At 53.7% G+C, this 24,966-nt stretch overlaps 7 protein-coding genes across 7 annotated transcripts; 3 read left to right on the forward strand and 4 right to left on the reverse strand.

Moving 5' to 3' along the window:
* Positions 1-589: 589 nt before the first annotated feature.
* BZA05DRAFT_27510 (uncharacterized protein) lies at positions 590-2,893 on the reverse strand. Its single transcript, XM_051480266.1, has 2 exons — positions 1,755-2,893; positions 590-1,702 (listed from the first exon to the last, which is right to left on the reverse strand). The coding sequence occupies exons 1-2, from the start codon at positions 2,695-2,697 to the stop codon at positions 675-677; spliced, it is 1,971 nt and encodes a 656-aa protein (XP_051339981.1). The 5' UTR covers positions 2,698-2,893; the 3' UTR covers positions 590-674.
* A 1,128-nt stretch (positions 2,894-4,021) lies between these two features.
* Positions 4,022-6,235, forward strand: BZA05DRAFT_27541 (uncharacterized protein). The gene is made up of 3 exons (XM_051480269.1): positions 4,022-4,159; positions 4,212-4,512; positions 4,567-6,235. The coding sequence occupies exons 1-3, from the start codon at positions 4,085-4,087 to the stop codon at positions 5,940-5,942; spliced, it is 1,752 nt and encodes a 583-aa protein (XP_051339982.1). The 5' UTR covers positions 4,022-4,084; the 3' UTR covers positions 5,943-6,235.
* Positions 6,236-6,945: 710 nt separating this feature from the next.
* Positions 6,946-10,626, forward strand: BZA05DRAFT_451563 (uncharacterized protein). The gene is made up of 4 exons (XM_051487446.1): positions 6,946-7,839; positions 7,899-8,330; positions 8,400-9,405; positions 9,456-10,626. The coding sequence occupies exons 1-4, from the start codon at positions 7,105-7,107 to the stop codon at positions 10,310-10,312; spliced, it is 3,030 nt and encodes a 1,009-aa protein (XP_051339983.1). The 5' UTR covers positions 6,946-7,104; the 3' UTR covers positions 10,313-10,626.
* Positions 10,627-11,851: 1,225 nt separating this feature from the next.
* On the reverse strand, positions 11,852-12,426 carry BZA05DRAFT_27564 (uncharacterized protein). Its single transcript, XM_051480276.1, has one exon. It carries the CDS (start codon positions 12,335-12,337, stop codon positions 11,888-11,890), a length of 450 nt encoding a protein of 149 aa, XP_051339984.1. The 5' UTR covers positions 12,338-12,426; the 3' UTR covers positions 11,852-11,887.
* Positions 12,427-12,516: 90 nt separating this feature from the next.
* Positions 12,517-14,595, reverse strand: BZA05DRAFT_444411 (uncharacterized protein; the record flags this gene model as incomplete). The annotated part of the gene is made up of 3 exons (XM_051486910.1): positions 12,517-14,272; positions 14,346-14,386; positions 14,512-14,595. 3 exons carry the CDS (start codon positions 14,593-14,595, stop codon positions 12,517-12,519), a joined length of 1,881 nt encoding a protein of 626 aa, XP_051339985.1.
* Positions 14,596-16,059: 1,464 nt separating this feature from the next.
* On the reverse strand, positions 16,060-17,388 carry BZA05DRAFT_27592 (uncharacterized protein). Its single transcript, XM_051480280.1, has one exon. The coding sequence runs from the start codon at positions 17,295-17,297 to the stop codon at positions 16,389-16,391; it is 909 nt and encodes a 302-aa protein (XP_051339986.1). The 5' UTR covers positions 17,298-17,388; the 3' UTR covers positions 16,060-16,388.
* Positions 17,389-18,075: 687 nt separating this feature from the next.
* Positions 18,076-19,124, forward strand: BZA05DRAFT_395902 (uncharacterized protein). The gene has a single exon (XM_051483483.1). The coding sequence runs from the start codon at positions 18,132-18,134 to the stop codon at positions 18,756-18,758; it is 627 nt and encodes a 208-aa protein (XP_051339987.1). The 5' UTR covers positions 18,076-18,131; the 3' UTR covers positions 18,759-19,124.
* Positions 19,125-24,966: the final 5,842 nt, after the last annotated feature.

Genomic DNA, 24,966 nt, shown 5'->3' on the forward strand with positions numbered 1-24,966 from the left:
CGAGGTTAAGACGCATTATTTGTACGCAGTTTCCCGGAGGAGGGTCTCCTAGAGGATGTAGTTTGCGTCTCTGTTCCTGTGCACTCTGAAGGTTCGCTCCCAGTATTATACTCAAAGACACTATCCCAGTACATGGCGGCCCCCTCACTCGTTCTATATTCAGCTCTACTAAACTCTACCCGTGCTATTCTTGATATGGTTTCGCTTTGACGTACTCCACCATACCTATGATAGTTCGGTAGCGTGGTACATATGGCCCCCACCGTGGCAGGTTGCCTGGAGGCATCCCATACCTATGGGGGGCTAAGTAGATACGCAAATGCTCGACCGAGTGCTGTCATGTAAGGGACGACGCCCCTCAAATGGCCAGGCTGCGCCACTAGATCGGATCAATTCAAGAATACAAAGTCCTGCTGTCACTGAGGGAGTGCTTCTCATTCGTACACGATCAACCGCCACAATGTCTATGAATCGTGCATGTCATACGGGCATGCATTTTGCGTAATTTGTCATGATTACAACGGTAAAGAAAACGCTAAACGAGTAAAGTACAGTAGAAAACATCTGAAACTCCCCAGAAAACGCAAGTAAGTCAGTAGAGACCCAAAAGCTATAAAGTACGCGCCAAAGAAACCTCAAATATAGCAAAAGTAAGTATGATTTCGATGGGTAAATCAAGCCTCGACCTTCTCAGCGGTGATGACCTCCACCCCCTCCTTCGTCTTGGTGCCCTCCAACTCCTCGATCCTCTGCCTCAGGGCCAGATTCTCCCTAGTGAGACCCTCGACAACCTTCCTCAATTCCTCAATCTCGCGTCTCCTTCCCTTCTCATCCCTCTCGAGCAGCTTCTGCGCCTCGCGTTTCCGCTTCTCCTCCTCCTTCTGCCGCTTCTCATTGGCCTTCTCGAGAGCACGGCGATACTTGCGCTCCTGCTTTTCGAGGCTCTTCATGTGTTTCTCGGCGATTTTCTTTTCACGTTCGGAGCGGCGGTGGTCTTCACGCTTGAGCTTTTCGTCGAGCTTTTGCTTCTCCTTGAGGAACTGCGCAAGAGCACGTTCTTCCGGGCTTTGGCTATCGTGGGTGGCAGATGCCGCTGTCATAGTGGAAGTGACGGACGCAGGCCGTGAGGGAAGCTCCGGAACGTCGGGTCGCGAGGAATCAGCAGTTGCGAAGGTCTTGATAGAGGCCGTTTCGGAGGCGCTGTCGTCAAGCTCTTCGTTTGGTGAAGACGCCCGGGAAACAGTGGAAGACGGGGTGTTATCGTCGGATGGCGATGTAGGTGGCGGGGTAGGGTTGTACGAGGAACTACTGTATATGGCGGACTGGGCGAGTGAGGACATTCCAGCCGCCACAGTGCCCAGTGCACCAGCGAAAAGGCCGCCTCCGCCTCCACTACCTGCAGCACTGCCGTTTTGTCTCTCAGACTGCTTAGGGGCCGGCGATATCTCGGCTTGAGCGTGGTCCGATGAGAGGACTGCTCCTGCTGGAGCGCCGCGCTCGGCAAGGTGTCGCTTGGTGTGCGTCTTCACGCCTTCGTCTTTGCTCAGTTTCTCGCCGTGTTCCATCTCCTTAGTGATAGAATCGAGTGATGCTTCGGGTATGTCATCGAGGAATGTGGCCTGGCGACACCACTTCAGGAATTTATCCGCATCCTTGACGATGCCTCCTGGTGTTCCCCTCTCGACCATCCACTTCGGCACGCCTATCCAAGTCAGTACGAGAGTTTTCCCTCCACGAAAACGGGGAATACTCACTGCCACCAGGATCCGAACGAGTAATCATGATCCAATCGACCGCACAATTCCACCTAGCCTGTGCCGCCTCCTCAGGGGTCATACCCACAGTCTTTCCGCGAGGACGGTTAGGGGAGGTGGGTTCAGCCGAGGGAACATCTGATGTGCTCTGGGACCTAGCCAGGGCATTCTGGATGGAAGGGATCTCCCGGATGAATTCCACAGACTCGTAAGTCCCGCGTACGTATCCTGACCTCTCGTCACCCTGCGGATGATTCAGAACTGGTTTCGATATGAGCGTAAACTGTTTCGGTCTGTCTTCGGCGCTGCTCTCCGGTTGATCCCCCGGATCCGTCGACGAGGGAGGACGACCCCTCTCGCTGGCCGCAGCAGATATGTCCTCCGGATGGGCCGAACTCGATAGGCAACCTTCCACGAAGTCCCGCGGAGCAGAGGGACCGGGGAACTGTGCTGATAACTGGAAGATCTCCACCTTGCCGAGCTCGCAGGTTTCGTGGTGGATCCGAAGGTCCTTACCGATTCCGCGCACCGGGCCCTGTACCACACCCTCTTCCACAACTTCTTTTGGGGGTTGCTGGAACTCTTGCTGGAGCCCTGCCTTGAATCGGCGGAAAGGAATATCGGTGTGGATGGAACGTCGTGCGAACCAAGTACCCTTCCCGTCCTTTGCCGAGAGCTTGAAGACGCTGATACCCACAGGGTTTTCTTTGGCGGATAGCTTGACAGGCTTCCATTCTTTCTGGAGGGCTGCTATGTCTGGATCTGACGGTTCGGGAAGTGTTACTGATTCGGGGATGATCGTCGGCGGCGGAAGAGAGGATATCAGGATATGGGCATCCGCAAGGGACGTAGCTAGGTGAAGGTTGAGCGATGATGGATCCGAAGGAAATTCGGAATGTTCGGTTGGCGACAGAGTCTTGAGAGCTGCATGGACGTCCGTCATGTTTGGTGAGGCTCAAGGTGTTGGGTTGACGTTGATATTGGGTTGGTATGTTGGTCGCAAGTCGGTGTGATCGGCTCGGAGAGTACTAAGAACAAGAGGGACCCTTGGAAAAGAGTACTGGAAAGAAGGAGAGCTTATGTACTTGAGAGAGGGAAGCGTAGAGAGAATCCCGGGATGAAATTCCACGATTATTCCTGTTTGGAAGCTGTAACCAGGGACGGGCCAGGATAGCGGATGACGTTTGCCCTACGCCACTACCACCGGACGAAAGCCACTATGTACCGGTAGTAACTACACACGGTTAAATTCGCTGCTGCACAGGAGATCCGCCGAGTGACGATGATGCGTGAAGCGGGAGCAGCGTGTTGGCAGCACATGTGTGTATGTGATTCTTAATTCTGGCTTGGATTGGTAGCGACCATGAGGCGAGCGCATGGATTCCGATTGCCGGTGAAGAACAAACAGCCCGAAGAATAAAGCCACATTGAGTCCAGCATAGGTATATTTGGAAGCCAAAGTTCAAACATGAGCTTCGTTTTCCGTGGAAAAGAGCAAGAAATAAACATAAGAGGAAAGTATTAATTACTCCCCGGTAGCCAATAGTTAATCGATAATGAAACCATTAAATGCATTCTGGCGGTAGTGGAGTGCCTGCTGATCAAGTCCGAAGGAATTTGAAGAATACATTGAGCTTGCCTACAGCTCCCCATAGCTTGGAGTGGCTTGGCTGCTGACTGAATTACCCGGAAACCCCGGCCGGCGCTGGCAGCGCGTCTTACCTGCCGGCTATGTACTCTACTCAGATCCTATTCTCTCTCGTCTGGGACTCTAGCTCGCGACACCCTCGCCCTACCTTTCTCAGCCCCTCCGGTCACGTCCTCCCTCGTCACCCCTCCATTCTCACACTCTTGTTTGAGCATCACCCCTTCATTCTTCTTTCGCGACTGCAACATTTGATACAGCCAGGTTTCCCGAGTTCAGGCAGCACCGAATACGCTCGCAGGAAGCAGCCATGTCAAACGGCAAGAACTACGCGGCGCCCATAGACCCGCCCACTACCAATGGGGCGCAGAACAAGAGAGTTGCATATGTGAGTGGCCTCCTTCCCGCATCCTGCATTCACTGCTCTGGGAGCGTTCCCAGTTGAAGAGGGGAGCTCTGACATTGGACAGTTCTACGATTGTGAGTTACAACGGCCTCGCAGAATACCCGTCATCAGTGGTTCATGAAGGGTGATTCCTTCGCGTTTGATGGTGGGCTATTACTGACCTGATTCTTTTCCCTTCGAACCAGCCGATGTCGGGTATTGCTCCTCTTGCCACCACTCGCGACTTCGGTGTACTGACAGACGCAATGTAGAAACTACTCCTACGTCGCCGGCCATCCGATGAAGCCCCACAGAATACGAATGACCCATAGCCTCATCATGAACTACGGTCTTTACAAGAAAATGGAAATCTACGTAGGTGGTGCACCGTACAACTCTATCCTCGACTTGCTCACAGCCTTTACAGAGAGCGAAACCTGCGACGAAAGCCGAGATGTGTCAATTCCACACCGATGAATACATCGAGTTCCTCTCCAAGGTTACGCCGGACAACATGGAAAATTTCGCCAAAGAGCAAGGCAAATACAACGTCGGCGACGACTGCCCCGTCTTCGACGGTCTTTTCGAATTTTGCGGTATCTCTGGTGGCGGCAGTATGGAGGGTGCTGCGCGTTTGAACCGTGGCAAGTGCGACATTGCGATCAATTGGGCTGGTGGTCTCCATCATGCCAAGAAAAGCGAAGCTTCTGGATTTTGTTACTTGAACGGTACGGCGTTTGTGTCTTCCGTGGTCGTGAGGCTCAGCTGACCGGTGTGATTAGATATCGTACTTGGCATCATCGAACTACTTCGGTACAAGCAGCGTGTGCTGTATATCGATATCGATGTTCATCATGGTGACGGTGTCGAGGAGGCCTTTTACACCACAGACAGAGTCATGACCTGTTCCTTCCACAAATATGGAGAGTACTTTCCTGGTACTGGAGAGCTTAGGGATATCGGTGTCGGTGCTGGCAAGTACTATGCCGTGAATTTCCCTCTTAGAGATGGTATCACGGACGAGACCTACAAGTCGGTTTTTGAACCTGTCATCAACCATGTCATGGAATTCTACCGCCCAGAGGCTGTCGTGCTCCAATGCGGTGCCGACTCGTTATCTGGCGACAGGCTAGGATGTTTCAACCTGAGTATGAAGGGACATGCCAACTGTGTCGAATTCGTCAAGAAGTTCGGTCTTCCCACATTAGTCCTCGGTGGAGGCGGTTACACCATGCGAAACGTTAGCAGAGCTTGGTGCTACGAGACTGGTGTCCTGGTCGGCCAAAAAGTGGGCCCTGATTTGCCTTACAGCGACTTCTACGAATACTTCGGTCCCGATTACGAGTTGGATGTCCGACCTTCGAACATGGAGAACCTCAACTCCCGAGAGTATCTTGAAAAGATCAAGACGCAGGTTCTCTCCAATCTGGAACGCACACGCCACGCTCCATCGGTCCAGATGTCGGACGTCGGCAGGGGAACAACCGAGCACCAAGAGGAGCAAGACGCTATCCTGGACGATCTTGACGCAGACACCACTGGAATGGATCAACGCCAGACGCAACGTCAATGGGAGAGAAGGATCGACAAAGATAATGAGCTTTCAGATTCCGAGGACGAGGGCATGGGCGACGCCATCGGCGTCCGGCGAGAAAACAACGGAAAGAAGCGACGAAGGAACGAGCGTAACTACAAAGAGACCAACGCCAGTGGCACCGGGTCTGGAGTCGCTACACCACAACTTGGGGCCAGCGCATCCACCAGTGATGCCGGTGCCCCTGTGGTAACGAAAATCCCAGGTTATAATGGCGAGGACGATGAAGAACTCGAAGCGTTGGCACGTCAGCAGGACGGAGATATCGACATGGACGATGAGCCTACTCACCCCGAGAAGCGGTTAAAGGCCAAATCCGACGACGAGGATATGATGGACGTCGAGCCGACTAGCAAGCCCGGTGACAAATCACAGAAGCCCGGAGCCGCTGACGATGCCGTGGCAACCACTCCTGCGGTGGGTTCGGAGCCAAGCGCGGTGGCAGTGGCAACACCTGCACCAAGCCTACTAGATGCTCCGGAAAAGCCCACAAGCCCCAACATTGCTCCAGCAGGTGTTAAAACAGGCGAAGGAGCGACGGAGAAACCAGAGGGAAAGCCGTAATGTGGAGCACTTGATGTTTTCTTTGATTTTTTTTTCTTTTTATGCAGAGTGGTTAGGCAATTTCATGTTTCATTGCCATGTTTCCGTTGTTTCGGTTCCATTTTCCCTTCCACCTTGCTTCGCGTTGCCACTTTATGTATATTCCATCCCAATTAACCGTTATGCCGTGTGATTTATCTACATATATCCGAGGGACGATGGGAGTTGTTCAGCTCAAGGGCAACAGTACGATCTGAATTTGGACTGCGAGTTTATTGAGAATTGAAGCGTCTTTTTGTATCTTCATCTAGAAATGCTTACTAGTGAATCAGATGGCGATGAGGCTGAATTTCCCGATGATACCTAGCTCGGGGAGAGAGAATCAATGTGTTGTCGCATATGGCCTTAATAGACCAATTTCTTCCTGGGAAGAGAGAGAGAACATCAATTTATTGTTGCATGAGGACTTTACTAGACTATGGCGACCACCAACTTCTCGACCTTTCCTGCATTTTGTTCCTGGGGAGCATGAGGGCTTGGACCAGCAAGTTGGGTAAATGAGTGCTGAGACATGTCGCAAGTCGTCATTGATCCATGCTGCTGGGTAGAGGAAGGGATAGACTTGGCTTGGCACACTTTCAATGTCGCATTCTTTTTGTCTGACGTCCCATCTCTCACACCTCCTTCTTGGACCCAACCACAACCACGCCCTGCTCTCTTTTCTGTTCAACTACCCACACAACAGAACAGACAACAACACTAACGACTACAATAACACCGTGTCCTTTCAAGATTAACGAACTCCCTCTTTGCGCAACCCTACCAAACCACAGCACGACACCAACTACTACAGCGACGACTCTACGCGAAAGATTCTACATCAGGTGCGACGACAACACGTCCCCGGTCGCGTCATTCGGAGCTTCGACTGACTGCGGAAACCGTGTCCAGGGAGATTGCTGTGTGCTGTTGACTATTTGCTGTTGGTGGCGCACGTGCGCGGAAAGAAAATTCGCGGAAGAAAAAAGTTAATATTACTACTGAGAGAGGGAAGAGAATTGTTGCTGTGTGAGGGACAGAGAGAAGGAGAGAGAAGAAATTGAACCTCAATCGTGTTCTGGCTCCTCTGTGACTCGTTACATTCCTTTCCCTCCAACGACCAGGATCCGGAATTTTGTGCACGATGGCAGACGAAGACGAGATCCCCGTGTCTGAGGCGGAGCAGGCATTCCTTGATGCGATGAAGGCGGTGCAGGATGTACAAGACGAGGAGCAACAGCAGGAAGAGATCGGTACCCGGGTAGAGGACGATGACGACGACCATGATCCCGCGACCATCATGACGTCTACGGAGGATTCACCAGTCTCGAATGGACACGCAGGAAGCGATCGTGATGGACCCGCTTCGATGGAGGAGCAAGCCACTGAAGAGGTGGAGGTGGAGGTGAAAGAAGAAGTCATGTCGGCTACCCCGTCTGCTCGGAATTCCGTCGCGCCTTCTGCGACTGCGTCAGCGACCACCACGCCTGCAGCGGCTGCTGCGCCTGCTACCACTGCCATTCCTGATGCTTCCAGTGCCACTCCCGTGCCCGTTACCGCTCCCAAGGCTGAAGTTGCGGAAAGCGCTCATGCTCCGTCTGCGCCGACCACCCCGGTGATTCTGCAACCATCCGAGTTTGGCGCGCCAATGCATGCTGCTCAAGCCCAGCAGCCCGCTCAAGCCCACAAGGCCGTGCACAGCGGAAAGCGAAAACGCCTGCCGCAGGATTTGGTCGGGCAGCTGGAAGATAGAATCGCCGAAGATCCTCGAGGCGATCTGGACGCGTGGTTGTCACTGATTTCGGAGCACAAGCGTAAGGGGAAGTTTGACGATGCGAGAAATGCGTACGAGCGATTCTTTGTGCTATTCCCACAAGCAGTAAGTTCACTATTCCTCTCCTCTCGTGCGGAGATGCGCGGCTGATCATTCGTCCATAGGCCGAACAATGGATCAGTTTTGTGAGGATGGAGCTGGACAACAACGAATTCCAACGTGTGGAACAAGTATTTTCGCGGTCTCTACTCACCGTGCCCAATGTTGAGTTGTGGAGCTTATACCTAGATTACATCCGCCGGCGCAACAACCTTACCAACGATCCGTCTGGTACTGCCAGGAGGACGATCAGTCAGGCTTATGACTTTGTTTTAAATAACATTGGCTGTGACAAGGAGGCCGGGCGGATCTGGCAGGATCAGATTGCATTCGTAAAGAGTGGTCCTGGAATTGTTGGCGGTAGTAACTGGATGGATCAGCAGAAGATGGATAGTCTGAGAAAGATCTATCAGAAGGCAGTCACGCAACCAGTTATTGGAGTAGAAGCGATGTGGCGGGAGTATGATGGGTTTGAACATGGGCTCAATAAGATAACCGTACGTGATTCATTGCATGCTCAACGATCATTCGTCCGTACATGCTCGGGAGCTGATACCGTGAATTAGGCCAAGAAGTTCCTTCAAGAGCGGTCGCCTGCTTTCATGACGGCCCGTGCCTGCCTCGTTGAGCTTACGAATCTCACCCGAGGATTGAGACGCGAGACGTTGCCGCGATTACCGCCTTCACAGGGGTACGAAGGTGACGACGATTGGAATTACCAGGTCGCACTGTGGAAGAAGTGGATCAAGTGGGAGACCGACGACCCCGTGGTTCTGGCCAAGGAGGATCCGGCAGCCTTCCGCAACCGTATCATCTACGCCTACAAGCAAGCTCTGATGGCGCTCCGGTTCTGGCCCGAGATGTGGTTCGAGGCGGCGGACTACTGCCTCGAGAACGGTATGGACGCCCAGGGCATCGAGTTTTTGAGACAGGGCCTACAGGCTAATCCCGAGAGCACGCTGCTTACGTTTACGTATGCCGAGCGATTGGAGGCCATCACACCTGCTGAGGACGGAGAGGCGGCCGCTGTAAGGAAGGGTCAAATTGTGAGAAAACCTTACGACGATTTACTCAACACTCTGTACGGCCACTACGCCAAGATGCAGGCCCGTGAGAAGGAGGAGATTGAGAAACTGGGAGAAGAAGCTCCGGCGTATCCGGACAGCCCCGGCCGGGACGACGATGACGACGATGAGGAGCGGCAGGCCCCCGAGCAGAGCTTCAGGGAGCGGAGAATAAATGAAGTCAAGGATCGAAGTAAAGCGGATATGTTGAAGCTGAGTAAAGTCATTTCGGCTGTCTGGATCAACTTGATGCGGGCGATGAGACGGATCCAGGGCCATGGAAGGGTCAATGAGCCTCTTGGTGGTAGTCGACAGATCTTTGCCGATGCCAGGAAGAGGGGAAAGATCACCAGTGATGTATATGTTGCATCTGCGTTGATCGAGTATCATTGCTACCGGGATCCTGCCGCTCTGAAAATCTTTGAGCGGGGAATGAAACTTTTCCCCGAGGACGAAGATTTTGCTTTGGAGTACTTGAAGCATCTCGTCAATATCAATGATATTACTAGTAAGCGACATGCCCCCGCCATCAATATACCACATACTGACGGAAACCAGATGCTAGGGCGATGTTTGAGACATTCGTGTCGAAGGTTCCAGCAGAGAAGGCTCAGCGGGTATACCGATTCTTCTACGAATACGAAGCCCACTACGGTGATCTCGCGCAGGTCTACAAGCTGGAGAAGAGAATGGCCGAACTGTACCCCACGGACCAGAAACTCGAACAGTTCTCCAACCGATACGCCTACCATGCCGTGGATCCATGCAAATATCTTCCCGTCATCTCGGCCACCCAACAGGCGAAACAAAAGCCTCTTATGCCTCTTCCCCCGGAGGCCGTCGCCGCCGCCGCTGCCGGCCTTCCCATTCCCCCGCCTCCGATCACCCAACCCATCCCAGGCTCCAACTACCACCCCCCGCCGCCGCTACCCATGCCGCCACGCACCAGCTCCCCCAAGCGCGCCGCCAACGACGACGACGGCGACTACTCGTCGCGCGCACGCAAGCTCCCGCGCTCGGACTCGCCCGTGCCCACTCTCAAGGGAGCCGCCGGCCGCCGTCTAAACCAGATCAAGCAGCAGCAGGCCGCGGCTGCCGCAGCGGCAGCCGCAAACCAGTCCCAATTAAAGGACAACAACACCGGTGGTGGCGGCGGAGGCGGAAGAAGGGAATATGCCAACGCGCCGGTCCGCCGCGATAACAATATCAACAGCAACAACAACAATCCCCCACCACTTCCAGAGGCCATCTGGTATCTCCTGAGTATCCTCCCCGGTGCGGATAAATACCAGTCTGCGCGGTTCAGGCCAGAGGCGATGGTCGCACTGTTGGCGGGCGTGCAGTTGCCAAGACCGGAGGATTTGGCCAGGGGTGGTGGTGGCGGTGGTGGTGGTGGGTACTATGGTGGCAACTAGGGAACGTTTTGCGAAACGGTTGCCATTTGATAGGGTATTTCGATTCCGATTCCGTTCTGTTATGTGTAGAGTACCGATAGGGATACGATACGATATGATACGAGACGGACTGAGTGTTTTTACTGTCTACGTGTACTACCGGTATAGGCTAGGCTTGAGGGATGAGTTTGAACTTTGTTGTGTAGTGCATTTTTTTCATTCGACGGTGATGGTCGGGTCGTGGTCGTGGTTCGGGTCTTGTTGTTGTGAATAATAATGCAGATGCTCATGCTCATGTCCCCGCTATCTACATGTACTGTTACTGTGACCCGGTTATTGATGCGAATGCGAATGTCCTTGCTATACGTACTATGTATAAACCCGTGCTCCATAACTACTGGCAACTACCAGTAACTACTGGTACTACAGGCAGTGGAAGCAAGCCGTCGAGACTCGAGACTCGAAGGTACGTAATCTGTATTATACCGCAGGTAGCATACTGGTGAAATCTAGTTAGCCGTCCACAAGTCATCCTCCGTCACGGGACGGCACGTACCGCACCGCACCGGCACTTTTTCTTCTTTTTTCTTCTTTTTTCGCGCTGGGAATCTCACATCGGGGATTCGGTGCTCCAAAACAAAACAGAGGAATCACAACTTCTCACTCCGCCTGCTCCCCCCGCCCCGCTCCTAACCCAGACAAAAACAGGAGGCCCTCGCAGGCGGCACAGGTGGGCCAGGCGGCCCTCTATCGAAGGATCGAAGGGACAGGCTGGCGCAGAGGGCAGGCAAAGCCACATGGGGCCACCTAATGAAAGTCGGGTTTCGGGTTTGGACAGTGGCGTCACGGGCGTGGAACCGGACTGCGGAGTGTGTATAGATTTAGAACTACATAGGTATCTATATCTATAGATGCCAGGACTCGGGAGTTGGGAGTGGACGCTTAGAATGTAGGTAGATATTCTACTCAAGACTCAAGACTCAAGTGTGTACTCCAACTACCTACCATAGTCGTGCTTCGTGCACGGGAGCCTTCCGCTTTCGTCCTGCTCCTCCTGCTCCTCCTGCTCCTCCTGCTCCTTCTCATCCTCATGCTTCTATGTACCCCCCCCCCCCCCCCCCCCCCCCTCCCACCCCTCCCCCGCCACTACCACTACCGCTGGGAAACAAACCAAAAAGATACAGAGAGGAATAGCCCCCCCTCAGCAATGACTAACGACGAACTGGACAAAGTATGAACGAAACGATACCGAGTTCGAGTATATACTTCTTTCTTCCTAGTGCGGGTATCCAGCCAAATGCACGAGCCGGAGCAGCAGAGACCACCGTCCACGAATCCACGGCCCAACAAAGAAGCCCACAAGAAATCAAAGAACCACAATTTAATTCAACAAACAAACCTCAATAATCACAAACCAACAATCAAGCCAATAATCAATTCAATTCTCAAAAACACTACACAACCCCTACAAAACCCCAACCCATCGATCAACCAAACAACCAATCAAAACCCCCCCTGTATGTAAGATGTAGATCATAGAATGTATAACAGTAGCTCCAGAACTCTCAATACTCCATATGCTAAGAATAAGAAATCCTAAATGACAGATGAAGAAGAAAGAAAACATCCAGTACCTATTTGAAACGAAAAAAACGTAGCGGGAGGAATCATCGCCCCCGGTCTCGGAGGAGAAAAGAAACGGCCGAGGAGAAAAGAACCCGTCTCGGAAGAGAAAAGGAAAATGAAACGGAAAAGGAAAAGGAAACGAAAGGAAACGATTTGACCTCGGAAAAAAAAAGCATGATAAAAGTTCACAAAGCAAAGATCCGACCCGTCGAAGAAAGCAAAAAGTAAAACCCAGCCAAAACCATGCGCAGAGAGAGAGGAAAGAAAAGAAAGGGGAAATTTCGAAAAAGAAAAAGCGATATCGGCAATTGAAGACCAGTTTTTCCAAAAAAAAAAAAAGAAAAAAAAAAACCGAAAAAAAAGAGGAGCCCTTATTAAACCATCCGTGAAGCGTGCGCAGATCGTCATTGCGGTGGTCATGAAACCTGAAAAAAATCCAAAAAAAATCCAAAAAAAATCCAAGCATCTAACATCTCAGCCTAGAGCTATCCTAAAGATCAAGATTCCCCTCCGATCCGTAGAGTAAAAGTAAACATGGAACGTAAAGAGATATATACGCGAAAAAAACTCAAAAATAAAAATCATCAAGGCCCGCAGCACTATGGTCGATACATGCTATCCAAGACCATCTTCACAAATCCCCCCATCTCTCCCCCTTCTCGCAATAGATCCACGAATCCGTCCAGATTTCGCACAGCATGAAACATCTTGGCGACGTATGACGTTATGCTCTCCCTCAGCATGTTCGTCTCGTTATCCCTCCCGTAAATTCCAGCATACTCGTCCCTGGCAGTCGATGTCTGCGATACCCGGCTCAGAGACCGTCGTTCGGTGGTCATGGCCACGCCCACATCACTGCCTTCCGAATTGTGTCCGAATGCCGATGCAGTGCCCTCGCGGTTCTCCAAATCGTTGAAGGGGAAGCCATTCATGCCGGCCGAACTATAGCCGAACGGATGGCTGGGGGAGGGGCCACGCTCGGAAATCGAGTTGGAGAGGCTGTTGCCGACACCGCTGTCACGACCGCTGGATCGAGTCGGCGTTCTCGTCAATGCCGTTTCCGGGAGCTCCTCGAAAGCGAATCGTATCAACCGTATCAACCGCTGTCCGGGCTGCAGGTTGTTGGAAGTGTCCAACAGGTCATTCGTCAGGTGCAGGCGAATCAGAGTCTTGAGCTGCGTTACACCATACTTATCCGCCATGAGGAACAGCTGGAACTTCTGATCGTCCAGCTCCTCGTCTTCATCCGGCTCGCGCTCGTATGTATTCGTATAAGTGAACGGCGCGTCTTCCGTCGAGCTGGACGCCGAGGTGAAGGGACTGGGCGTTGAGCTAAAAGGACTGGGCGTTGAGCTAAAAGGGCTGGGCGCTTCGGCGAAGGGACTGGGCGATTCGGTGAACGAGCTCGGCGGTTCGGAGAACGCGCTGCTGCTGCTAGCGGAGGAGCTGGAATCCTCGATGACTCGGGGCGGGATCGTCGGCGGCGAGCGCGGTGAGAAATGTATCGGTGTCTGGGGCTTAGCGGCTTGCACCATCCGTGACCCTGTCCCTGTCCCTGTCCCTGTCCCCATCCCCATCCCCGTCCGGACGTTATTCTCGAGGCTCGAGAGAGGATATTCTCCGGTGTACAGGAATTCCAGAAGCGCCTCAAATATTTTGGGATCGTCCTCGAGAACTGTGATCCTCCCTTCCCTAGCTTCCCTGAATGCGGGGCGCAGAGCACTACGAAACCACTCGCTCCGCGCGGCAAGAATTGCCTTGTGCGCATAGAGAACCTTCTGTTCCGGCCCCACGACGATTTCCAAGTCCGAGAATTCGCGGCTGTTCAATAGCTTCTTCAAGTGCTTTCCAACCAGGTCCACGACCGTATGGGGTGCCTTTTGTTGATCCCAGTAGCTCGCCGGGTTCGGAGCCGTGCGCGATGTCGAGTGCCCGTTGCCTATTATCGAGTTGCTGAGTAAGCTGGCGGGTATCGTCGGGCTCATGGGCCGTCGCAGCTTCTCCTGATTCGGGTGATATCTCAGACGGCAAACGATGTCGATGGTCCGTCTGCTGTTCACCACCGGATCCCTCAGCAATATGCTGTTGTCGAGCAATCCTGGAAATCCCCACGAGAGCTGGTTTTCCCTGTACAGTGCGACCGTGGTCTTGTCCTTAAGCTGTCGGCCTTCCGAGTTGAGGATGCAAAACTGCAGATATCGGATATCTCGAGTCCACGTGCGCTCTTGTAGTTCGTTGTCGGTCATGACAACGTAGAGAAAGATCCCGTAGACGCGGTTCCCTGCCGCATCCACGTTCTGCTGAAATAGCATGCGCCATACCCACCCGTCCGGATGCCCGAAATTCGGCGAGTAACTGCAGGAGTAATGCGTCAGTGGATTTGTAACCACGCGCGCGGCCGAGTCGAGGAGGGAGGGAGGGTACATACGTTTCGAAATCTGCAGACAAGTCGACATTTTTCCATCTATACTAGACGTCGGAAACAAAGTTAGCCACATAGCCACACACACACACACACACACACACACACACACACACACACACACACACACACACACACGAAGCTGCGGGAGGGAGCGCGGAAGATGACATACAGTCCAAGTCACGTATTCCGACGACACCGCATTGATCTCCAGCGTCATCGGCGCCAAAGGTATGTGAACGACCGAAGCTGCCATGTTTGCGTCCGGATGCCTGTAGAGCCCACTAGTCATACGCGAGCGACGAGCTATTCCCCGATTCTCGATTGCGATAGGCCGATAAGGTGGGGGTCCGAGGTTTCTATATGGTGGCTGTAGTGGGTCGGGCCTGTGTATTCGGAAGAGGTGTAGTTGTTGTGGTTGTGGTTGTTATTGTTGTTGCGGTTGTACTGATCGTCGACGAGTCGGAGGTGATAGTGGGGAGGGTTTCTATGGCGCCGCGGGGGGAGGGAGGGGCGTACAAAAGGCGATGGCTTTTTTTTTTCGAACTTTCTTTCTTGCTTTCGTGTCAAGGTTACTCTATTTATCGATTTTTATATCAGATCAATTCTTAAAAGCATTCCAGATCCAGGGGAAGCCACCAGAAATGAGGGGAGGATAGGAGCAATATATAAATACCGGTTGTGAGGACAGGGGAATGCAGTAGCTGTTCGGATGCCAATTGGCGGGCGGGTGGAGGGGCGGAGGGGGGGAGGGGGGAGTGCGCGGGGGTTATGGGTGGGAACGCGGCTCTAAATATCCCAACCACGTCGTAGTAGTAATAGTAGTAGTGGTAGAGTAGTAGTCGTCGTTGATGTGGCCTCGATGTTTCGAATAGCTATCCCGGGGGCCAGCAGATAAACACACCCACCCACACACGCACACACGCACACAGACAATTGCAGTTGGCGGCTGGTTCGTTGCGGGATGCGGTCGGTCGTACTCGGTTCGGGGGACTTTTTTGGAGGTAAACGAAACGGGAACGCTGGCAGGAGGCAGGCAGGAGACAGTCCTGGAACGATAACGCTGGCAAGTAGGCTGTCTAGCTGTCTGTCTGGCTGGCTGGTCGGCGCGGGGTGGCAAGGTAACTTGGCTGTCACGCGCGAGGATAGAGGGATGAGATGGATGAGGACGAGGGCGAGGAGGAAGACAAGGAGCAGCAGCAGCAGCAGCAGCAGAAGGTTGGCTGGCTGGCTGGATCGATGGGGATATCTGGCCGAGTATATTCCACCACGTTATTTCCTATTTGTTTTTTTTCTTTTTCTTTTCTTGATTCCCAGCGTCTGTGGTTCTTCCCTCTCCCCTCTTCGGCCTAAGAAGATGTGGGGTGTGTATATGGACGTTGATTGCGGATAGCTGAGTAGGTTTCACGCCAAGGCGACAAAAGCGCGGGAACTAATCCGATTCTGAAAACGGCCACTTACGGGGGGGCGAAGAGGAGTAGAAGGTAGACGGTGATGGCTGATGGCTGATGACGATGGATGATGATGATGACGATGCAGAGGGGGAGGGGAGATTGTGAGAAATAATCGAAACGGTGGCGCGGCCGGGCGGGGCAGGGCGGAGAGAGGGGGGAGGGGGGAGGGGAGGGGCAAGAAGGCAGGAAGGCAGGCGTGGGCTGGCGATTAAGGCAGAGGGGAGGAGGAGGAGGTAGGAGGAGGAGGAGGGAGGGGGGGATGGGGAGGGCGGAGGCACAAGTGACGGCTCGGTCGTCACGGTTGGTGAAGACACAAGTGAGCTACTACGGTGCTCGATTACTTTGGAATTCACGCACCCACCGTGCGGTTTAGTGGTATGTACATAGCGGTGGGTAACGATGGAGGTGGAGGCCGGGCCCATGATGGTTGAGAGTGGTCGAGTATGAGATATGTAGTGTACGTTTTGGATGGGAGGGGATAGACTCTAGAGTACTCTACAGGCGTAGCAGAAAATAGATCGTCGGCCACGTCGAACCTGTGCTAAACGCTGCGCCGCTGCTGCTTCTGCTTCTGCTGCTTCTGCTTCTGCTGCTGCTAGACAAGGAATCTCCGCATGCTGCCTCCTGCCTGCTTGCTTGCCTGCCTGCCCCCCCTACCGACCCTTAACCCACCAAAGGACGGTACACGCCCATGCAGGTCGCAGTCATAGGCAGTTACTCTACATGCTGGTAGTCTGGACATGCACGGCCACAGATCTCTGACTGGCAGATAGCCACGGTGAAAGAAGAAAAAAAACTGCCTTGGAGCTGTAGACAATCGACAATTGGCTACGCGCGTCGAGGGTTGGTTAGTTCCCCAGTGAGTTGAGGGTATTGTTTTAATCGGAGGAGGGGAACATTCCCCTCCTCCGGAGACAGCGCGTGGGAGAGAAAGAAAGAAAGAGAGCGGTGATCGGGATCCCAGCGCACGGCGGCACGGTTGGGGAATGGTTAGCGGGAGGACGGGATTTCTGGGGCGGAAACGACGGTGGCCAATGCGAATCGCCACAGCATTGCGTTGCTGCGTTCGTTCGCTACAAGCGCAGAAGCACAGAATAATCAATCGAGCTGCATATGTGGATGTGGGTTGGGTGGTTAGGGTAGGTAGGGTAGGGAAGAGAACATCATGTATGTGAGTGCGAGAGCAAGTTGGGAAGAAGATGGATGGATGGGGCTCGGCAGTGGGGTGGGTAGGAGGGAGAAGGCCAGGCGTGAATTCGAGGGCATGGCCGTGGCACGGGTCCGCCGTGGTGGAGGAGGAGAGGAGGAGAGGAGGAAGAGGAGGAGGTGATGGTGATAGTAGTGGTGGTGGTGGGCCATGGGTTTTGGTGATGGTGGTGGTGGGTAGGCCATGGGTGGTCTTGGTGCATGGCCATGTATGTAGGTGAGATGTGAGAGCGGTGTGCGGTGGTTGGTGGTTGATGGTCGGCGGTTGGCGGTTGCTGGTTGGTGGTTGGGCGCACATACGGGGTCTCAGTCGGAAATTGTCATGTCCGCCGCACAGAGAAAGAAATTCGGTGTGTGTTGAGAATGCGAACAACAACCTTACCTCTGAGTTGTCCCTTCTCTTCCCCGCCCCACCCCACCCACCCCACCCACCCACCCCCTCCATCCATCCCTCCATCCATCCAGTCCAGTTCGCTCCGTGGAGTGGCGTGCGTAGGTTTGCGCTACTTTCCGGTCTCGGTCCAACCGCATCCGCAGCGACAACTTCGCCTAGACCGTGTTTGGATCGTCGACGCACCCACGTCCAGGCTCTCTCCTCCTCCGAGCGAGCTCACGACATGAGTGCGTATGTAGCGAAGAAGAAGCAGAATCAGAAGAACCTGGCAAGGCGGAGTGAGGAGACCGGAGCGGATATCGAGTCGGTAGGTGGGCAGGTAAGTATCCAGGTGGGCGGGCCCGAGACGGACGCACGTCGGCCAACGCGCCTCAAATATCGTCAGCCTCGTGTAGGTATGGATATGAATGTACGGGTGAAGTACCGAGTACTCTATCCGTTCGACTCCAGTCATCAATGGCGGATGAGGCCATTCCGGACCGACGTGAGCAGATAATGCCCACCAGCCTCACTTCTGACGGATGAGACCACTCTGGAGCAATAGCCAGATAACGTCCACAAGCCTCACTTCCGATGGATGCCAAGGGCCGATAGCAGGGTTGCTGACAGCGGCGGCCGTGGTGGCTTGCACCGATAGCCTTCTCGTCAGTTAGGCCCATCACCGCCGTTACCGACGGCCAGCGCCCACTGCCTCTCTGTGCACGGCCCCCATCCGCCCGCGCCCATCGTGGATCGACCATGACGAACCGCGATAGCCGAGTCGGTAGTCACCACCATCATCATGGCTGGGTTTACGATTCGGACTTGTATGTATATACAAGTTTGTACGGCTTCGAGATCGCAGTGGCCGTCCATCCGGATCGACCCACGAGGCTGAGCGGGCCTGAAGTAAGGCTTTCGGCGTATAGTACATATGTAAGCAACTACCCACGGGCATCTCTGCCCCGCATTGACGGGTATTGGCGGCGATGGTACATACATAGAGCTGAGATGCTGGCGTCCATGTGGCCGCAGCATGTTTCGGGGCCCCCGTCCTCGGGATATCACCGCTATGGGGCTCGATGGAAAACCTACATAGGTATTCTTTTGCCGGCGATGGGACTGACCGAAGGCGATGATGACGCTAAACTTATGCCTTTGACGCAAATATTAGGCCTGCAGTCACCAGTGCCACAGTGTGCTTTCTCTCATCTCCCACACAGCGTCTCCGATTCGCTGGAGGTCGTGTGGAGAACTCGGATGTCTAAGCGGCACCAGCAGATTGGACAGCCCCCTCCCCTCGACGTTAGATATACTTGCCTACTTCTGATACATACATATCCGTCAACATCCGCTCATCACCACCGTGCTGTCCACTGTAGTTAACCCCCCTCTTTCCACACCTCGGATTCGACGAGCGCCATCGCCCCCCGCCAGATCGGTATCATCGGTAAGACCCCGCGGCGTCGACCGCCGATCGCCCAGTGCACCGTTCCGCACGAGTGAGCGAGGGGGCTGATTTACGTGATCACAGACAGTCCAGTTTTCCAGAAGCCCCGTTTAGTTATGTACGGGGGGTGAGGAATTGAAGCACTGCATCGGCCGTTTCATGCCGGTCATCGTCATCGTCACCGCCGCCTCCTTGATCCCCGCGGAAAACCGTCTTCCTGTCCGAAACCCCCCTCCCCTCCCCCTCCCCTCAGGGGGATTCCTGGATGGTAAGGTTCGTTCGTTCGCTCGTTCGTGCGTTCGAACCGGGTGGATACTGGAAGAGTGCCTTGAGGCGATGATGTGATGTGATGCATCCATCTCAGTGCGCAGATCTCCCGCGATCTGCCCCAGCATGGCCTAAATCCGAGGCGTGTATGTAGAGTGTACTGTACTGTACAGAGTATGTGTAACACCGCTGCAATATACGGCAGGGCGCCTCGCTCGGAGTACTCCCTTCGTCTCTCTCCCCTCATCCCGTGGTGAGAATTGGATTCCGGCGAGAGTCTACCGTAGTAGGTAGTACTTACAGGCTACAGAAGCTCTCGCGATGGAGGTTCCCTCTTGGTCTTTCCCTCTTGGTCTCTCCACTTTCTGTCATCATCACCACCGCCACCACTCAATGCCTCATCCTCCTAGCTCTCTTTCCAAAAACAATGTTTCTCCGCCCATATGTATCTCTGTATCTCTGTGCCTTACTCCGACATGTGAATATCCCAGGGCCATACCCCCCGCGCGGCCCCGTTCACGAATGTCCGCATGCAACAGCACCGATTGACCCACGAGCCCACAAGCCCATCTGCACCTCCGCCCAACAGAAACTCGGGATGGGGCGAACGGGCGTATGTATTTAGACATGTATCTATGTACAAAACGAATGGCAGCACTCGCACTCGGAGGTGGCAACGTCTCGTCTTGTTGGGAATCAACTTGAGAGCTTGGGAGCTTGGGATGCCTCCCCATGTCCAATAACACCTAATGCCCATGTCAATGCACCGGCCACCAGGATTACCTATCTGTCGCACCCTTACATTTACATTTACATACTCTGCACCTTGACTGCCTTCACCTTCTCATAGTTACACCCAAGTACCAAAGTAACTCACCCCGCGGTGGCCGGTGGCCGGTGGCAGCTGGGTGGGCGGCACGCTGAGCCCCCCGGGCCCCCTCCCCTCCAAAAAAAACCAAAAAAAAATGTCTCTCCCTCCCCCGGCCAAACCCCCCTCAGGCTTCAGGCTTCAAGCTTCAGGCTTCAGCTGCTCCCGAACCAAGACGTACTCTTACATACATTCGCCTACACCGGAACAGGCTTGGCCAGGCTATCTATCTATTCCCCCTTCACTCCCCCAATCCAGCTTCAGCGGCAGCGGTAGCAAGAAAGTTTCAGTTTGTTTTTTTTTCTCTTTCCCAGCCAGCCCAGCCAGCCAATCGTTCATGCGCATTGACACAACACAACACGAAACAACACGATCGCTCAACGCTCGGATCATGGATGGATCTTCACGAGACCGTTTAAATGGTTTAAATGGAGATCACCGCGGGCCTGGAGGACTCTGGAGCGATGCGTTGTCCTCCCCTCCTGGCCCCTGGGCATGGATGAGTATGGTATGGGCATGGCACGGCATGGGTATGGGTATGGGTATGGGTATGGGTGTGGGCATGGGATTGGGCTTGGTGGGCGGGTGCTCCCGATGGTTGTTTGTCACCTGACCCGGGGCGGGTTTCAATGCGTGGCACTGATTGGCACTGATTGCGCCCTTTTGGCTGGGTAGGTGGTGTTGTGATACACATGGGAAACGAACGGCGCCTGAGAGAACACCCCGTCTTCGCGGTGGTTACGGGAAAGGTGTAGCCGGATATTTCGAGAGGAAGCAATTGGACAATTGCAAATCCCCACTCGCCTCGACTCTACCTTACCTACTAGCTACCGGTATACCTATACCTAGAGCAACATTTTGATATCCGGGTCTTCTCTCCTCCACCATCTACTTTAGTCTGGCTGGAAGCCTGGAATCCGACCATCATATGTACCTCTCGATCAGGCTCCTAGGTACTGCTACGGTAGCTGAACAATCGGCGTGAGCCAATGATCAATCTAAACCCTGCAAACTCCCCAAAGTGTGTATTGTACATCACTACTATGTATTTGGAACCACTTTACCGTTCAGTTCAGATCGGCCTTCAGCTAACAGTAGGTAGCCAGCAGCAGAAACCTCCAAATCAATCGGAAGGCTCCCTTGGGCCTTGGCCGGATTCTGTGTAGGAATTGGGGAACTCAGTGCCTAGTCCTCCCTCCCGAGCCCCCCAAGTCCTGGTCAGCGGAACCGTTGACTGGGATGGTTATACGTTTCTTGGAATTTCAAGGTCTTGTGACCATCGGCCACATGAAAGATTGCACTTTGCTCACTATTAACTATGGCCTCGTGGATAGTACTGGATGCGGCGTCAGCGGGATCGAGATTCGATGGCAACCCGTCGATCAGATATAGTACATACATTATGTACATACATGCCTCGACAACGGGGCGAGGCGATATTACCTACGGCACTGTCTTCGGCTCCTCGATACTAGGTATCATACGTCCGCTCTGTCGCGCGGCCAGGCGGTCGAAGGGGATATGATGGACCATGGGTTTCTGCGTGCTGTTGGAACTTGAAAGGTACCAGCACAGCACAGCAACAGAATACCTACCTGTGCCGCAGCTCGAGCAACTCGAGGAATGCAGGAAACTTGAAAGACGCAAATATTACCAGTCCGCAGTCCGTATCCTCAACCGTATCAGCCCCCTTGGACCGTGGAATCGATTTTGACATCTCTTGATGCCCAGTCACGATTCGATGGAACCCACTCGGGCCGGTGGGTTTATGGTTTTATACCTACTCTAGGCATCTGCTGAGCTATCTGTTGGCGTATCAGTATTTATCAATAAGTACCTATCATTTCGTGTGCTTGAGAGAATCATTTTCCGCAGTTGTGTCGTGTGATTCACTACTCGCCATTCGATCGTCCGCCATGCCTGCTCGCAGCTCGGCCGGCCATTGTGCGGACTTACCAAGTTCCCAGCACTGGATCGGGCTAACTACCAGCCAATGACATATCCAATCGGAGCCGACGTTTTCCTTGGTCCACTCCGTTTAGACGGTTCTACACGGCAACAGTACTAATTCTCGCCTCCGGACCCGAGTAATCGGAGAAACCAAAATCCGGGTGACAGTCGTAGCTTCCCTCCCGCACCACCACCACCACCACCACCACCACCACCACCACTACTATGTAACTACTACCACCACTAACATTTCTAAATCTCTAGATCTCTTCTTAGGTGTTGCAGGCGAACCATTACGACAGCTTGCATGAGATCTAGATGTCGAAAAAGCGGCACGCACGACGACACAGTTGGTTGGGTTAGGTGGGTTGAGTGGGTTGGGTGGGTGGCGTATGTATGTAGGTGGATAGATAGATAAACTACTCTTGATGCTAGACGATGCCGATTTGACAGAGAAGAGGAAGCAGCAGCAGAAGAAGGCGAAGAAGAAGAAGTACATACATAGAAGAGGAAGAAGAAGGTCTTTGCGATCCAATCCGCAGGCTCGTTGGAGCCCAAGCCTTAAGAGACTACTCCGGAACCATGCTAGCGCTTGCGAAACAGTGCTCTGTTTCCTCCTGCTTCACTTTTTTTCTTTTCTTTTTTTTTTCCTCACTTCGAACTTCGAACTTCGAAGTGCCAGTGCCAGTGGTTCGGTGGTTCTGATGTCATATCACGCGTTCCAGTTAGCTACAGCTCCGTTCTCTGGGTCTGGGAACAGAGCAGAGCAGAGGGCCTGGCCTGGTCAATGGCCAGTCAAAACACCCCTCTCCCCCCCCAACATGCCCCCCAACTGCCAACGCATACCTACATGCCTACATCTGAACATTCAGCATCGATCCCCGCCGCGCCCCGCCCCGCCCTGCCCCACCGACCGACCGACTGACTACGGTAGGTATCATGCAAAACACGGACAGATCTAAAGAAAGAAGAAAATAAATAACGGAACGGTTCAGCTGAACCTGGACGTTCGGCGAGAGGCAAATATATTGCAGGTCCCTTGATCTGACTTGACTTGATCGTCGGAGAGGAGTGGTCGGAGTGGTCGGGAGAATCAGGGTGGCCTTGTAGGGAGATGGATGACTCAGCAAAAGTACCCTTTGAGGCTTTGACGTCTAGCAGGGCTGCGGGGGGCGGTGAGACGGCAAAGACTCAAGACTTGAGCACATGTCTTGTATGTGTAATTCGCTTTCCGCTCTAGTTACATAGTAGTTGGGACTCTCGTTTACGATACGAAACAGAACAGAACAAAACAGAGCCGAAACCCTGTCTTCGTGTGTCTCTACTTTGGTGTTGCCATGGGTGATGGTGAATCATCAGCTATGACTCGCTCGGATATTTCCCCCCAAACTCGGATGAGCCGAACCGGCTGTGCAGAATGGACCATTGGCCGCTGGCGATTAGCGATTGGTCCGCCGGTCAGCGGGTATCACTCGTCCGCATATATAGCCAATCCCAATCACTGGGTTACTGGGTTACTGGGTAGCTCTTCCTCCTTCAGACTTCCTTCTTTAGACTTCCTCCTTTAGACTTCCTTCTCATCTGCCCACCACCCGGGTGAGTGGTGGGTGGTAGGTAGACGGGGAGGGGAGGGGAGCTGGAGGGGAGCCTGGAGGCGAGGCGAGGGTTTATCGCTCACCTTTCCAGCTTCCAGTTTCCACCTTCCGTCTTCTACCTTCCGTCCACCTTCCACCTTCCACCTTCCACCTTCCGTCCATCTTGCCGGAGCATGCGCATAGAAAGCTCCCTCACATTTCCTTCCGCCTTCCGCCCGAGCTCGAGTTCGCTTCCTGGGTAGGTAGTATTATCCTTCGCACATCGTAGGTTAAGTATGTGTTAGGTGGTAGGAGCACAAAGGCATTCCATGTCCACACTCCTCACTCGTCCGTCGTCCGTCGTCCGTCAACGTGAGAGGAAGATAGGTAGATAAGATCGCAATCGATATCCCCCGCTCCTGCGACCCACTCGGATCCGCTCGGACTTGGATCCGATCCTGGGTCCCTCCCTTAAGCTTTCGCTTTGCTTTGTTTTACTTTGCTGCGTGGACGTTTGCAGACCTTCCAGACCCCAGACCTTCCAGAGCACAGTTTGGCGCAGGAGGAGTTATCCTGTTCGAGTGAGCCGTAGAATACCTACCATGCTACTAGGTAGTAGAATATCATTGCTCGGGGAAGGGGAAGCACCCCTTCGATGCCTTCGTTCCTTCCCCGTATGTAGTGTACACATATCTCAATACTGATACCAATACCAATACCTACCCAGTGATCCCCACCCCCACAGTCCCATCCGGACAGCAAACCACTCTCACTCCGAGTACTTAGCTATTGAAAATACGTCGAATCCCACATCCTCGATTCCTATCGCCCGATCCTACGCATCCGATAGGTACCCGCACTCCCCAGTCGCCGCTCCCCGCCCCCACAAACCCCTCACAAACCCCCCGCAAACTTCGCTGCGTACATACTTAGGTAGGTATCTCGCCCTGTTCCCCGCGTTCTCGCATTGGTACGGCATTGGCATGGCATGGGCACGTATCTACGTTTGCAGGTAGGTAAGTAGGTAACTAGGTGAGTACCGTACCCGCTATATGTGCGGTGTGCGGTGTGTGGTGCGGTGTGAGGGATGGTGAGTGGGTGAATAGCAGCCTGTGAGAGCCTTTTGTTTTTTGGTTCGATAGCATTCGACCTTAGTAGATTGACTCACCGCCGCCTGCGAGTGAGCCGTGGGGGATCCGTGGGTGGGCCGAGTGTGAGCCGTAGGTGGGGAAGGGAGGGGATGAGAGCCGAGTAGTGATTACTCCGACCTCCGATCTTCCTCAGACCTTCCTCCGACCTTCCTCCGACCTTCCTCCGACCTTCCTCCGACCTTCCTCCGACCTTCCTCCGTCCGCTTCACCGTCCGTCCCTCCGTTCGTTCAATCGCCGCCGCCGCCGCTATAGTACACACTACACGGCCATAGCTACGGCCACGGATACGGCCACGGCCATAGCTATGGCCACAGTGCCGAAAAGATAACTAAA

Source organism: Tricharina praecox (assembly GCF_024521635.1).
Source record: "Tricharina praecox strain CBS 144465 chromosome Unknown BZA05scaffold_10, whole genome shotgun sequence".
Lineage (NCBI taxonomy): Eukaryota > Fungi > Ascomycota > Pezizomycetes > Pezizales > Pyronemataceae > Tricharina > Tricharina praecox.